The sequence below is a fragment of the Lepus europaeus genome, chromosome 3 (assembly GCF_033115175.1).
Source record: "Lepus europaeus isolate LE1 chromosome 3, mLepTim1.pri, whole genome shotgun sequence".
NCBI classification, from domain to species: Eukaryota; Metazoa; Chordata; class Mammalia; order Lagomorpha; family Leporidae; genus Lepus; species Lepus europaeus.
Window position 1 is genome coordinate 22,863,290 of NC_084829.1, and position 13,455 is coordinate 22,876,744.

At 52.5% G+C, this 13,455-nt stretch overlaps 1 protein-coding gene across 5 annotated transcripts in view; it reads left to right on the plus strand.

Annotated features, from left to right (window-relative positions):
• The first annotated feature begins 1,136 nt into the window (after nt 1–1,136).
• MBOAT1 (membrane bound O-acyltransferase domain containing 1) overlaps nt 1,137–13,455 on the plus strand; it is a 245,629-nt gene continuing 233,310 nt past the window's right edge. For 3 of the 5 annotated variants that reach the window (XM_062185359.1, XM_062185362.1, XM_062185351.1), the window contains exon 1: nt 1,137–1,352. In XM_062185359.1, coding sequence (XP_062041343.1) covers nt 1,254–1,352 — 99 coding nt within the window. In that variant the 5' untranslated portion in view covers nt 1,137–1,253. The remainder of the gene's footprint in view (nt 1,353–13,455) is intronic. The other 2 variants (XM_062185354.1, XM_062185348.1) reach the window with 2 other exon arrangements.

Below are 13,455 nucleotides of genomic sequence, written 5' to 3' on the forward strand. Positions count from 1 at the left end.
ATTCTCTGCTATAGGACCGTGCGTGTGTGTTTGGTGGGTGTGTGCTTGTGGGTAGTAAAGCAGTTTGTCATCTGGTGGTGGCCTCCCAGACAATCCCCACCCGGTCAGGGAGTGGCGGTGGGGACACGTGGGTTAAGAAACTCTAGCCTGACAATTTCGTGTTCAGGGCAGCTGGCTGGTGCTGAAACTCCACGGGAGGAAGTTGTGGCTGTGTTGACAGGCCTGCAGTTTAACTTGCTGCTGGAGGCCACGTTATAAAAGTCTGCCCAATGTCGCTGCCTGTTTGGTCGTGTGCTGCACCAGCTAACCCTGGCCTTAGGGACAGCTCCCAGCCCAGGGTACCGCCTTCCTGAATGCCTTCTTCATCAGCGATTTCTGGAGCGGATCGTCAAGGTTTTTACACGTCTGTAACTGCTGACAGAGGCGTTCGAGTGACAGTGGGACACGGGTTGTCAGGGGGCTCAAGAACAGTGAAGGGGCAAGGTGCCCTCGCTTAGAACCCTGGCATGCAAATACTTTAACAGGACGCACAGAAAACAGAGTAAGCACCGCTTCTCACAGGGGTGCAGAAATGCTTGAGCCAATGGGTCGAAAGTGATCAGAAATCTCCTGAACTGGCCTGTGTGGCACAGCGCGTCAGATCAGGGTGCAGGAAACGCTGCCTTGACCCCGCCAAGTGCAGGCAGGGGGAGCGAGGGCGCTGCGGCGCTCGCTAGCGGCGCGGGGGTCTCCCCGCACACCAGCCTTTTGCAGCTCAGAGGAAAGCTCAGGGAACCTTGAGCTGCGTGGACCAAGAGGAGGGCGCCCTGAAGCCGCCCCCGGGGCTGGGGGACGTCTCTGGTACCGCGGGAGGCAGCAGGCGAGCTCCGGCGCAGGCGGGGGAGCCTCGCTTCCCGGGCCCCGCGCCACCGCCTCAAGGCGTCGCTTTCCCCAAGCTGGGCCGGGCTGGGCGGGCCGGGTGGCGCTCGGGGGGCCGGGCTCCGAGTCCCGGCTTTCCCTCCTCCCTGCGTCCTCCTCCTGGGGCCGTCCCGGGGCCTCCGGGCCAATGGGCGCCGAGCGGAGTGGAGCGGGAAGCGGAGCACACTCGGCCCGGCCCTCCCCCGGCGCCCACGCCGCGTTTGCGCCCCGGAGCCTCGCCGGTTCGCGTCCCCAGAGAGCGAGGCGGCCGCGCGCCCCTCGGTGCAGCCCCCTCACCAACGCCCGGACGGAAGGGCGCAGGCTGGGGCCGGGCAGCCGCCTCCCGAAGATGCAGGATGGCCGCAGAGCCGCCGCCGTCCAGCTTCTCCTACCGCACCACGGGCTCCACCTGCTTGCACCCACTCAGCCAGCTCCTGGGCATCCCGCTGGACCAGGTAATGCGCGCGGGCCGGCCGCGGAGCGGGCACCCTGGCACCCCGGGCGGCGCGGGCGCGGGACCGGGCGGATGGCGTTTCCTGGCTGCGTGCCCTGCCCCGCCCGGTGGCGTGTTGTGCGGCCACTGCCTACCTCGACAGGTGGGCCCTAAGGGTCCCTCTCCTTGTTAGCGTGAAGAGTGTCAGTCTGTTTTGCCCTTTTAAAGTTCGACTAACTTTAAGAAAAAAAAAAAAAGTTTTGAATTGCAGCGTTTCCTGTAATCAAGTTCTGAAGGAGTCTGAGACATGAATCTGGGTTTTCCTCCCTCGGGGTAGCCAGGTCTTTATTATCGGTAATTTGCAAAAATAAATAAATAAATTAAAAAACACCTGCTCAGCCTGTTAGACCGTAGTCTGTGCGTTTGGAATGAGGGGTCCGGGTTTGAGACTTCGGCCGTGAGACTTGTCCCATCAGGGTGTGCCGTCACTTTGTGCTGTTGGGTGATGCCGAGGGGGACGCAGAGGGACGCCTTGGGTTCTGAGAGCTTTTGCTTATTCAGCCGACCGCTTCCCGGGCTGCAGGGAGGAAAGCTGGTCAGATGTTGTGGGCTGTCCAGGAATCGCCCGCTGCGGTTAGGATTGAAAACTGGCAACAGTGGTCGCTCCTGGTAAGAGGTCTTCCCGGTGGCGGCTGGGCTGTCCTGCCCATTTCACTGCGGGCTAGGTCTGCTGGGCACTCAGCCGTGACTCAATGGACGCTTGTTGATCTCAATGGAATTGGGCAGGGCACATACGGGGAGGGCCCACTTGGACTCCCGACTTTTATTTCAGGCAGTGTGTTTCCGCTTCCTCTCACCAGCACCCTCTCTCTCCTTCTCTTTCCTTTTCTTTTCTTCCAAGACAGCATATACCTGCTGCCCTTCCTCACATATTCCTCTGGCAATGAGGAAGTGAGAGCTGGCCCTTTGCCTGGTTCAGGTGCTGTGTGGTGAGTCAGCCTCCTACCTGGCTCGGGGTGAGGAGCTGACCCCAGACTCCACTACCTGCACCTCAGCTGCAAAATCCAAAAAGTCAGGAACTGGGGCGAGGTATCAGATGCTGCCAAGGAAGGCATTTACGCTTTCTGTCAATGACTCTAGTTGATTGGGAAGACAGGGGAGAGTGAGGGGACCCAGGCAGAGGCAGACTTAGTAGCAAATTCTTTAGCCTGAAACTAAATATAACTCACAGCGGAATTTCCTTAAGGGGAGTTGGTTCTGTGCTTGCCCCTCCCCCATCAGAATTTATTAGAATGGCATTTTCTCTTTTAAGCTCTTCTGCTCAGCTAGAGAAAAGAATGTGGGAGGCTTTTTGTATGCAAGGAGATAGAGGACCACTGTGGGAGCTAGTATATTATCAGTGCCTAATTGCATCCATCCCCATCCCAAATCTCCTGGATTCTGTTCAAGATAACCCTGGTCTTAATTTATAGGGGTGGGCATTGTGATACAGGGGTGAAGTGTTTGCCTGGTGTACAGGTATCTCATGTTGGAGTGCTGGTGGGTTCCAGGCACCTCTGCTTCCAATTCAGCTCCCTGCTAATGCCTCCTGGGAGGGAGCAGGTGGTGACTCAAGTATTTGGGTCCCTGCTACCCACGTGAGAGACCTGGATGGAGTTCTGGGCTCCTGGCTTTGGCCTAGCCCCAGCCCTGGCTCCTGTGCCAGCAGGTGGAAGATCTCCCTCTCTCTGTCTCTGCCTCTCTCTGTCATACTGCCCTTCAAGTACATGAATATAATTAAATAAACTTAAGATAATAATTTATAGAGGGAGAAAGAGCCTTAGGGATGCGTAAGGTTGCAAAGGAGAAAGGAATTTCTGGGATGAACCGAAAGAAAAATGTTGGTGATGGACAGGGGAAGCCCTTGGGATCACTGAGACCTTAGGTCAGTCTGACATCCCCCCCCCCCCCCCCGCAATGCACCCACTTCCTCCTTCCTTGTAGGGTCAATCTCAAATGGATTTTGATGTGTGAGAAGCATTTATAGGGCAATGCTCTGGGTAGCTTTTTGGCCCAGGGAAAATCCCAGATCATAAATAATCTAGTTTGAGGCCTCATTGTGGCTTGAGAGTTTGGAAGCATGCTGTGCTTTCCTCTTCCACAAGTAAGGCTTGACAAGGGCTGAGTGTCTGGGTGAACGCGCCCTGCCCGCAAGCTTCCTCTGGGACAGCTGGCTGGCTGGCTGGCCAGAACTCTGCCTCTCTACAGCCTAAGTGTCCTCTTGTGTCAAATGGGGGAGCTGGCAACAAGACCCACCTTTTGGCTTTTGGAAGTTTTAGATAGATACAAAGTGCCCTATCTTAGGAAGGTGCTTGTATCAGACAGGATGTTAGCTCAATGGGTAGAAAGGAAGAGATTTTAGTGAACTACTTAGAGGGATGTGGGCAGGGTTAGGGGAATCAGCAAAGGATGCCAAGGTGCCCAGACCCTGGGGTTGTAGGGGAATGGGAGAAAGTACACTGCCATTGGCCAGTGCAAGCTGGACCCAGCCCCTGCCAGGGTGCGATGGGAAGCCATCAGAGGGGAGAGCACCTTGGCCCTTTTCCTTCTCGTCCCACAACCCTTCCGTCTCTTGTTGGTACCTCGCAGTGGTCAGACTCACTCAAGGGTGGCTGACTTGAGATGCCTGGGTGATTCTGTCTGCAGGGGCTCCTTCTGGGACATGGAGTGTCTGCAGGGTGAGAGCACAGACCTGGGTAAAGATTTGCTGCTGTCCCATGACTTGTTATTGGCCTGGGGTATGCTCGTTGTTATAAAGCACATCTCAAGTTACCCAAATCACTCTTCACATGTCACCTAAGGGCACAGAATCCTTTTCTGAATAGCCTAGCCTTTCACATATCTGCTTGTAATTTCTGGTTGATTGCCTGCTATGAATGTCTGTAGCCTCTCAGTCTCCCAGTGTGGAGTAGGTTAGTATCTGCAAAAGCTGAGGTATCTGTTGAGCATTGTACTTTGTGAGTGAGGAGCCTCATTATTTTTCTTTTTAATACTTATGTATTCATTTTTTATTTGCAAGACAAATAGGTAAAAGAGGGTCCCCCATGTACTGGTTCACTCTCCAGATGCCCATAATAAGTGGAACTGGGCCAAGTAGAAACCACAAGCTGGGAACTCAATCCAAATCTCCCAGGTGAGTGGCAGGGACCCAAGTAGCATTAGTGGGAAGCTGCAGTTGGGAGTGGAGCTGGGAGTTGAATGCAGGCACTCAGATATGGGATGCAGCGGTCCTAAGTGGCATCTTAACTGCTAGGGCAAATACCTGCCCCTCTCAGTATTTTTCATCTAATTCTTCCATTTATTTGTTCTGTTAATTTCTGGGCACCTCTCATAGGGAAGCCTTTGTGTAATTATGATGCTGCTGAGGAGGGGTCTGTGGTTTTTGTTTCCAGGGATTTCTGCGAGTCTGACATCCTCCTGAGGATGCTAAGTGTAAAATTATTGTGTTTAATTAGAGACAGCACAGCATTTCAGATAGAGTGCAGGAAATGGATAATGGCTTAGAGGCCTCCATGGGTGCTTCATAGTTAAGTTTTCTGAAAACTGTATTTAAAAACCTTTTAGAAAATTTATTTGAGAGAGAGAGAGTCAGACACACACACACACACAGAGAGACAGAAAGAGATGTTCTTTCATCTGCTGTTTCATTTCCCAAATTTCTGTACTAGCCAGGGCTGGGCCAGGCTGGAGCTGGGGTCTGGAAGTCAGTCTGGGCCGCCCATGTGAGTGACAGGGGCTCAACAACTTGAGCCATCACCTGCTGCTTCTCAGGGTGTGCATTAGCAGGAAACTGGAGTCAGGAGTCAGGGCCAGGCGGTGAAGTCAGGCACTGGGATACGGGGCATGGGCTCAACACCCTCCCTGAACACTGCATTTTGATGTAATGAGTCCATGTCCTCTGAGCAAACATGGAGCTCAGGCAGGATTATCCTGATGTAAAGCTGCAGTTACGCAGGATAAACTGGCCAGAACTTTTCTTTCCCATTTATGGGGACTCAAGGAATAGAGGATGACTTTTTTTTTTTTTTCCAGTCATCTGCTCATGCCCTGTCCACTTTGTTTGGGTTGTGGAGTGTGACCTGAGCTGCCTTTAAGCTACAGAAGGCCTTTTAAATTTGGATTGAACTGCCAAGGACGGACATGATGATGTTGACGTCTCTGATGTGTGCGGTGCTGGGTTATGTCCTAGCAGCTGGGAGAGCTGCAAGGGAAACTGGTTTCTGGATTCACAGAACTCCCAACTTGATGAGTTCTTGGTGCCAAGGATATCTTTACCTAACAGCGCCACAAGCTTTGTAAATGTATATCAAGTATCAGGTCAGTGTTGGCCCAGGATTCTTTGTCTGGGCTGCATTCCTCCTAACACACACACACACACAGAAAAAGAGGCAAGGGAAAAATAGACCAGGAAATAAGAATCCAGGAAATCATTTTGAGATTAAAGCATCAAAGGTTTACAAGGCTACTCATGTAGGCTTGTGTTACAGTTAAAAGTCCAGATGAATGGAGACCAGCTTTAAAGCCCTGGCACTTTGGATTAATGGTGATACCAGCAGTGGGCTTTCATTGTTCCACCAGGGCCTGCAGCTACAAGGTTTCTTCAGCTGCCCAAAGTTTTGAGTCAGCTGCTTGATTCCCTTGGCCATGCTTGGAAAAGTCCAACCTTTCATTCCCTTCTTATCTAAGTCTTGCCCTTCATGAAAAGCTAAGCTCCCATTCCACATTCTTTATTAGATCAGTTAAATATTTATTTAATGCTATTAGTGCCAGGTACCTGGCTGTGTGATAGAAATATAGGACTGAAAAAAAAAAATCAAGCTCGTGGTTCTGGAAGAACATGTGTACCGGTAGAGGAGACTAAGCCCTCGGGTTGTATTCAGGGGCTGTATGCTCACAGACCAGCACAGCTACTGCACAGAGGCCTGAAGGTGATGCCTGGTGGAACAGACAAGGGAAGCCCGCAGGTCACACTGGACCCTGTGGAGTTTACTATTTACCTGTGACACAGTTTTTATTGGCTGTTTGGTAAATGTCATCGATGATGTTGGTTTCTTGCTGGGTTCACACGCTGAATTCCAAACTAATCTTTGTGGTCAAGGTTTTATTCCTTTTTGCATTCCCAGGAAATAGCAGGTGCTCAATTAATGTTTATTGTTAGTAAAATATGTGCTAATGCCAATATTATAAATGAACAAACAGAAACTTCATTATATAGAACGTTTTTTAAAAAAAGATTTACTTGATTTATTTGAAAGAGTTACAGAGGCAAATAGAGACAGAGAGAGAAAGAGAGAGAGAGAGAGAGAGAGAGAGGTCTTCCATCTGCCAGTTCACTCACCAAATGGCTGCAACGGCCAGAGCTGAGCCTATCTGAAAGCTGCCTAGGAGCTTCTTCCGGGTCTCCCATGTGGGTGCAGGGGCCCAAACACTTAGGCTGTCCTCTGTTGCTTTCTCAGTCACACTAGCAGGGAGCTGGATCAGAAGTGGAGCAGCCAGACTCGAACCAGTGCCCATATGGGATGCTGGTGCTGCAGGCTGGGGCTTTGACCTGGGTGCGCCACAGTGCTGGCTGCACTAGAACTTAGTTTTTCAGATGAGTGGTAGATTTGCCTTTATGAGCGGCTGGGCCCTCCATCCAGTGTTGCTACTGTTGACCCCCCAGGCTTGTACCCTTGGGTTTTTGACTTGAGCACTTGGGCTTTCTAGCTCAGGATGAGTGTGAGCATTTGGTGGGCCACAGAATATCAGCCCGGGAGAGAGGGACTTTATTTTTCTGTCTTTGGCCTCAGGAACTTCTGTGAAGTCAAGGCTCCTCTCCCCCACTTCCTACCTTCATTGTCTGGTATTGAGAGTGATTGGCTCAGGGAGGAAATTGATTTGGCAGATGGCAAACAATGAGAATGGGGCTCCTGCTGTGTTCCAGGGAATTCTTGGGTCTCTGCTGGGCTGTGATGATCCACATGGGAATAAGAAATGCCAGCCTTTAAAAAGGCTCCTTGCTGGGTGGGGTGCAGACACACACATGCCAAGCAGGGATGCTCCTGTGTGGTACCCGGACCAGTAGCTGCAGCTTGCATCCCTTTCAGACGTGGTGTTGTCCCCAGCTGAGGTGGATTCAGTGAGCCCTCCAGGTGAGTGTGATGGGGACTCACGAGTGGATGGGGCCCCAATGAATCCAGCCCAGTGGAGGCATAATGAGGGGGAGCCAGCTGTCCCCTAGCTGTGCCTGTGGAGGGGGTGAGGGGAGGCAACTGCAGAGCTCTCCTTGGCTGGGGAGGACGTGAGTTGAGTTGTGAAGGATGAACTAAGATTTGTCAGGTAGAGGGAGGAGAGCCCTGAGGGTCTGGAAGAACAGTGTGAACAGAGGTGCAGGGGTGTGAACATCCTGCATCCTTCCAAGACCTGTGAGTCACCCAGGTCGCAGCCGAGTGCGGAGTGTGGGCTGTGTGACTTGGGCCCTGACGAGCTGCTGCCACTTTATCCTTCAGACCCAGGTTGGCCTGATTGTAAATATTTCTGGCTTTGCGGGCCATACAGTCTTGGTTCCGACCCCTCAACACTGCCACTGTGGCATGAGAGTAGCCCCAGATAGTATGGAAACAACTGGGCATAGCTGTGTTCCCATAGCACTGTACTTGTTCACTCTGAAATTTGAATTGCATGTAATTTTCAGGTGTCAGTGAAATTTTCTTCTTTTAAAAAAGATTATTGGGGCTGGTGCTGTGGCATAGCAGGTAAGGCCACCATCTGCAGTGCTGGCATCCCATATGGGCACCGGTTCAAGACCAAGCTGCTCCACTTCTGATCTAGCTCTCTGCTGTGGCCTGGAAAAGCAGTGGAGGATGGCCCAAGTCCTTGGGCCCCTGTACCCGCATGGGAGACCCAGAAGAAGCTCCTAGCTCCTGGCTTTGGATCTGCCCAGCTCCACCTGTTGCAGCCATTTAGGGAGTGAACCAGCAGATGGAAGGCCTCTCTCCCCTCTCCCCTCTCCCCTCTCCCCTCTCCACTCTCCCCTCTCCCCTCTCCCCTCTCCCCTCCCTCCTCCCTCCTCCCTCCTCTCTCTCTCTCTCTCTCTCTTTCTCTCTCTCTCTCCATCTGCCTCTCTGTAACTCCGCCTTTCAAATAAATAAATCTTTAAAAAAAGATTGTTTACTTGAGGCAGAGAGAAAGTGCTCCCATTGTTGTGGGGACATGGGGTTCCCAGCTGGATTTACTCCAAGTTCCTGTCTCATGAGAGAGGAATTCAAAGCAGAGTCTTAGACAGAGGTACAGGAAGAGAAGACTTGTTTAAAGGGACAGTACACATTCAGATGTGAATGCAAGCAGCCCCTCTCCATGAGGGAGTATGGGCAACTGCCACCACCAGAGTTGGAGTCATCCCGTTGTAGGGTAGACTGTGGTGTCGTATTGAGAGTACGAATGGAGTTTGGGCTTCAGAACTGCTCTCTCCCATGTCCCCCCCCCCCTTTTTTTTGACAGGCAGGGTGGACAGTGAGAGAGAGAGAGACAGAGAGAAAGGTCTTCCGTTGCTGTTGGTTCACCCTCCAATGGCCGCCAAGGCCGGTGCGCTACGCCCAGTGCACCGCGCTGATCCGATGGCAGGAGCCAGGTGCTTCTCCTGGTCTCCCATGGGGTGCAGGGCCCAAGCACTTGGGCCATCCTCCACTGCACTCCTGGGCCACAGCAGAGAGCTGGCCTGGAAGAGGGGCAACCGGGACAGAATCCGGTGCCCCGACTGGGACTAGAATCCGGTGTGCTGGCACCGCTAGGCGGAGGATTAGCCTGTTGAGCCACAGCGCTGGCTCCATGTCCCCTTTCTTTGGGGATCTCAGACGTTTCCTGGCATCTCCGTGTGGGCTGCAGCACACACGGTCATCACGGTGTCTCCTGCATGTGGGGAAGTGAGGCTCAGGTGTGTGATAAGGTCTGGGTGTGTCAAGCCTGCAGCCCTGTTGGATCAAAAGGAAGGGGGTGAGGTTTTAAGAGGTGCTGAGCTGTAGCACAAATCCTGTTGGCTCATTGTTGCTCGGTACCTGCCTGCCTGCGTCACCGTCCAGTGGTTTACTCTCCAGATGCCCTCAAAGGCCCTGTGTGGGGCTGGAGCCAGGAGCTGGGAACTCAATTCAGGTCTCCTATGTGAGTGGCGGGATTCCAATTACTTGAACCATCACCACTGCCAATCAAGTTCTGTATTAGCAGAAAACTGGAGTCAAGAGCTAGTACCTAAAGCCAGGCGCCTGATGTGGGACTTGGAGTACATATATATATATATATATATATATATATATATATACTTGGAGTATATATATATATTTGAAAGGCAGAGTGTCAGAGAGAGAGGGAGTGACAGAGGAAGAGAGAGCTCCTCCATATGCTGATTCATCCCCCAGATGCCTGCAACAGCCAAGACTGGGACAGGCTGAGAGGATCCAGGAACTCTGGGTCTCCCACATGGGTGACAGAGACCCAAGTACTTAGCCATCATTTGTTGCCTCCCCACACACTTTAGCAGGGAGCTGTGAACAAGCGTGCCATTATGGGGTTCCCACATTGCAAAGCAGAGGCTTAACCCTTTGTACAATGCTGGTCTGGACATGAGCATCTTAACAGGTATGAATGTCTGCCCTGCCCCTGGTTTTTTCCCCCAGTCCTTTTTTTTTTTCAAGCACTCTAGGCTTTTATTTATTTATTTATTTGTTGACAGGCAGAGTGGATAGTGAGGGAGAGAAATAGAGAGAAAGGTCTTCCTTTTTGTCGTTGGTTCACCCTCTAATGGCCGCTGCAGCCGGCGCATCGTGCTGATCCGAAGCCAAGAGCCAGGTGCTTCTCCTGGTCTCCCATGCGGGTGCAGGGCCCAGGCACTTGGGCCATCCTCCACTGCCTTCCCGGGCCATAGCAGAGAGCTGGCCTGGAAGAGGGGCAACCGGGACAGAATCCGGCGCCCCAACCAGGACTAGAACCCGGTGTGCCGGCGCCGCAAGGTGGAGGATTAGCCTGTTAAGCCATGGCGCCGGCCTCCCCCAGTCCTTTTAAAAATGTAAACCATTTGAGCACGCGAGCCACCAAGAAACAGGCCTTGGGCTGGATTTGGCCCTAGAGCTCAGGTTTGCTGCAGATCAGTTTTCCTTAAAGTCTGGTGCCCGAGCCATCACCAGAATCTACTGCTGTGGGTGTTTCCAAGATCCAGACCTACTGACTGTGAATGTCGCTAACGTTTGAGGGTCTCTACCGTGGTCATAGGGAAGGTGCTGGTGGGTTTATGTCATGAAAGGATTTGCGTTTTGTGAAGTGGTCCAGGGCAAAGGCTGTGGGTGAAGCAGGCAGGGATGGAGGAGGAAGCTGCCGTTTTGAGGATGAGTGAAGGCTTAGCGTGGTCTAAGGAGGATGGGGAAGGAGAATCGCTGAGTATAATCCACTTGCTGAAAAGCGTGCATTTACAGGGGCACTAAAACAAGGGCATTTCAGAAAGTTCCTGGAAAATGGAATGAAAAGATGATTCACATTGTTCCAAGAACCTTCGAGGACCCCTGGTGGGTTTCAGTGTGTGCCTTTTCTCTCTCAGCAGCTCCTTCAGACAGACACTTGGAAGTTTCCAGAAAAGACTGTGGGAAGGTGAACAAGAGCAGGCATGGGGAAATGCAGACAAGTAGCTGGCAGTAGGAAAACTGAGAAGGGGAACATCTAGAGGTGGGGGCACAGGTGCAGGGGAGGTGGGGTTTCCAGTGATCTTTTCTGGCTGATGATGAAGTTGGGCTGTGGACCTGGGAGTGATGTGGAAGTGCAGGCTAGCCAGCCAGGGACCTGGGGTGCTGGACGAATTGAACATCTGGGGATTTGAGGAGCAGAAAATGACTGTGAAATACCTAAGATCTCCAGGAATATGGAGGCACCACCAGAGGTTGGGAGATCCTGACGGCAGGAAGGAGGACCAGAGAGGGTGTGGCCTGCTGTGCCATGAGGCACTCCGCTTGCGGCCCTGCGTGCATTCTCTCACTTAGTGTTGGATCTGGGCAGAGTCTGGAGGGAGCGAAGGTTTGGCAGAAGGGTAGGGGGGAAGATGGCTGAAAGCAAAAGTGTGTCCTTGACCTTGACTTTGCTGTTGTGGTCAAATGGGAGCAGGAGCTGAGCAGTGGGGGGGGGGGGTGGCAGAGGGAGGATGAGTCATGGGTGAGGAGGATGCTTGTTGAGAAGAGGAGCTGGCAGGCTGGGCTGGAGTACTGGGGAAAGGGGCGGTGGTCCTCGAACTTTGCAGTCTCACGGAGCTGCACACGGATGTGCGGGAACCTTCCTCTGTGGTTCCAGAGAGATTGGTGTTGGGAGATGGAGGGTGTTGGGACAAGCCTGAGAGGCATGAACCCCATGATCTGTGTAGCTGGAGAGGGCAGGCAGGAGCAGGTGGATCTGGGCACTGACCCTCAGGTCAGCCCCTCCACTGTGCAGGTGAGGAACCTGTGCACACAGAACAGAAGGAGGTAGGCTGGCCCTCCTGGAAAGTGGCTGGTGCCCCCGGCTGGGAGCTTGATTTGGAAACAATTGAAGGCAGGGTTGGGGGAGCGTGGGTGTGGCTACCACACCCCAGCATTTAAAGCAGAGGCCGATGTGTGCTGGGACTTCAGTCTCCCTGTTGTGGAACAAGAGCTGGTTCTCTACAACTTGGCCTCAGTTTACCTGTCTGGCTCCATACATTGAGTACTTACATTATCAGCACTCAGCCAGCAGCTCTGTAGACACCAGTAACAATTATTCCTGGAATTAAGTGACAGGCTCCCAAGGCTTATGTGGTTTGCCCACAGTGCAGAAGCTGGGAAGGGGCAGAGGCAGGCCTTGAACCCAGGGCTGTTGCTGGAAGCTGTGCTCCTACCCACAGATCCACATCCGAGGCCTTGCACTTTGACCACAGTGGCCTGCTCACTTCCTGTTTCTCTAGAGCACATCCTGCAGCCTCTGCCCACGTAGCTCCTCCTCCCCGGAACAGGATTCTGCATCCCGGTCCTTCATTCCCGTTTGAGGGTTGGGCCTCTGTTCACTCTCTGTCACAGGGGGCCTCCCTTCTCCTGCAGGGCCAGATGGGACCCTTGGGTTGTGCCTGTTGCTCTGTGTCTTAGGTATGTATTTCCTTGTCTCTGCCCTGCCCGACTCCGTGAGGCTCTCGGTAGTTCCTGCTGAGCACTGTGTGCCAGTTCCAGGGCCAGAGCGGGGCTGCAGAGGTTTGTGAACATCTGTACCTTCTGGGAGCCCACGCTGTGAGCCTCTGTTTAACAGCTGCATTGCACGTATGCTGTCCGCTCCAGAGCTCCTGTGTGCTCACCGTTGCTCCAACACCTCTGGGCCTCTCAGGAGGGTGCTTGGGGAAGTCTTCTGGGAGTGGGTGCTTTCAGAGATGAAAATTTGTTGAATGGGGGCAGGTGAGTCAGATGGGACAATCAGAATATTATAGAAAAAGAAGATATTTGAGCAAAGGCCCTGAGATTCCAGACAAGAGGAGCATTCTTTGTGGGCAGTGACATAGAACAAAGTTCAGATATTGGTGTTGTGGTGCAGTGGGTTAAGCTCCTGCCTGTGACATCAGCACTCCATGTGAGCACTGGTTTGAGTCCTGGGTGTTCCACTTCCTATCCAGCTCCCTGCTAATGCACCTGGGAAAGCAATGGGAGATGGCCCAGGTGCTTGGGCTCCTGTTACCCCCATGAGAGACCTGGATGGAATTCTAAGCTCTTGGCTTTGGCCTGGCTCAGCCCTGGCTGCTGCTGCCAGTTGAGGAGTGAGCCAGCAGATGGAAGATCTTTTACTGTCTGTCATTGTGCATTTCAAATAAATAGAATAATTCTTTTAAAAAGAACAGAATTGCAAAGTGAGTTTAAAGATGTGATTGTCTTTTCTTAGCAATTCATGAACCAGGCAGTGCCCCATGTATGAAGCAGGAAGGCACTCCTCTGAGCTAATAACATGAGTTGGCCTTATCAGCAGACACAAGCAACACAATGCACATGGGTCCTTTCTTTCTGTTTTTTTTTTTTTAAAGATTTATTTATTCATTTGAGAGACAGAGGTTTACACACACATGCACATACTCAGACACACATACA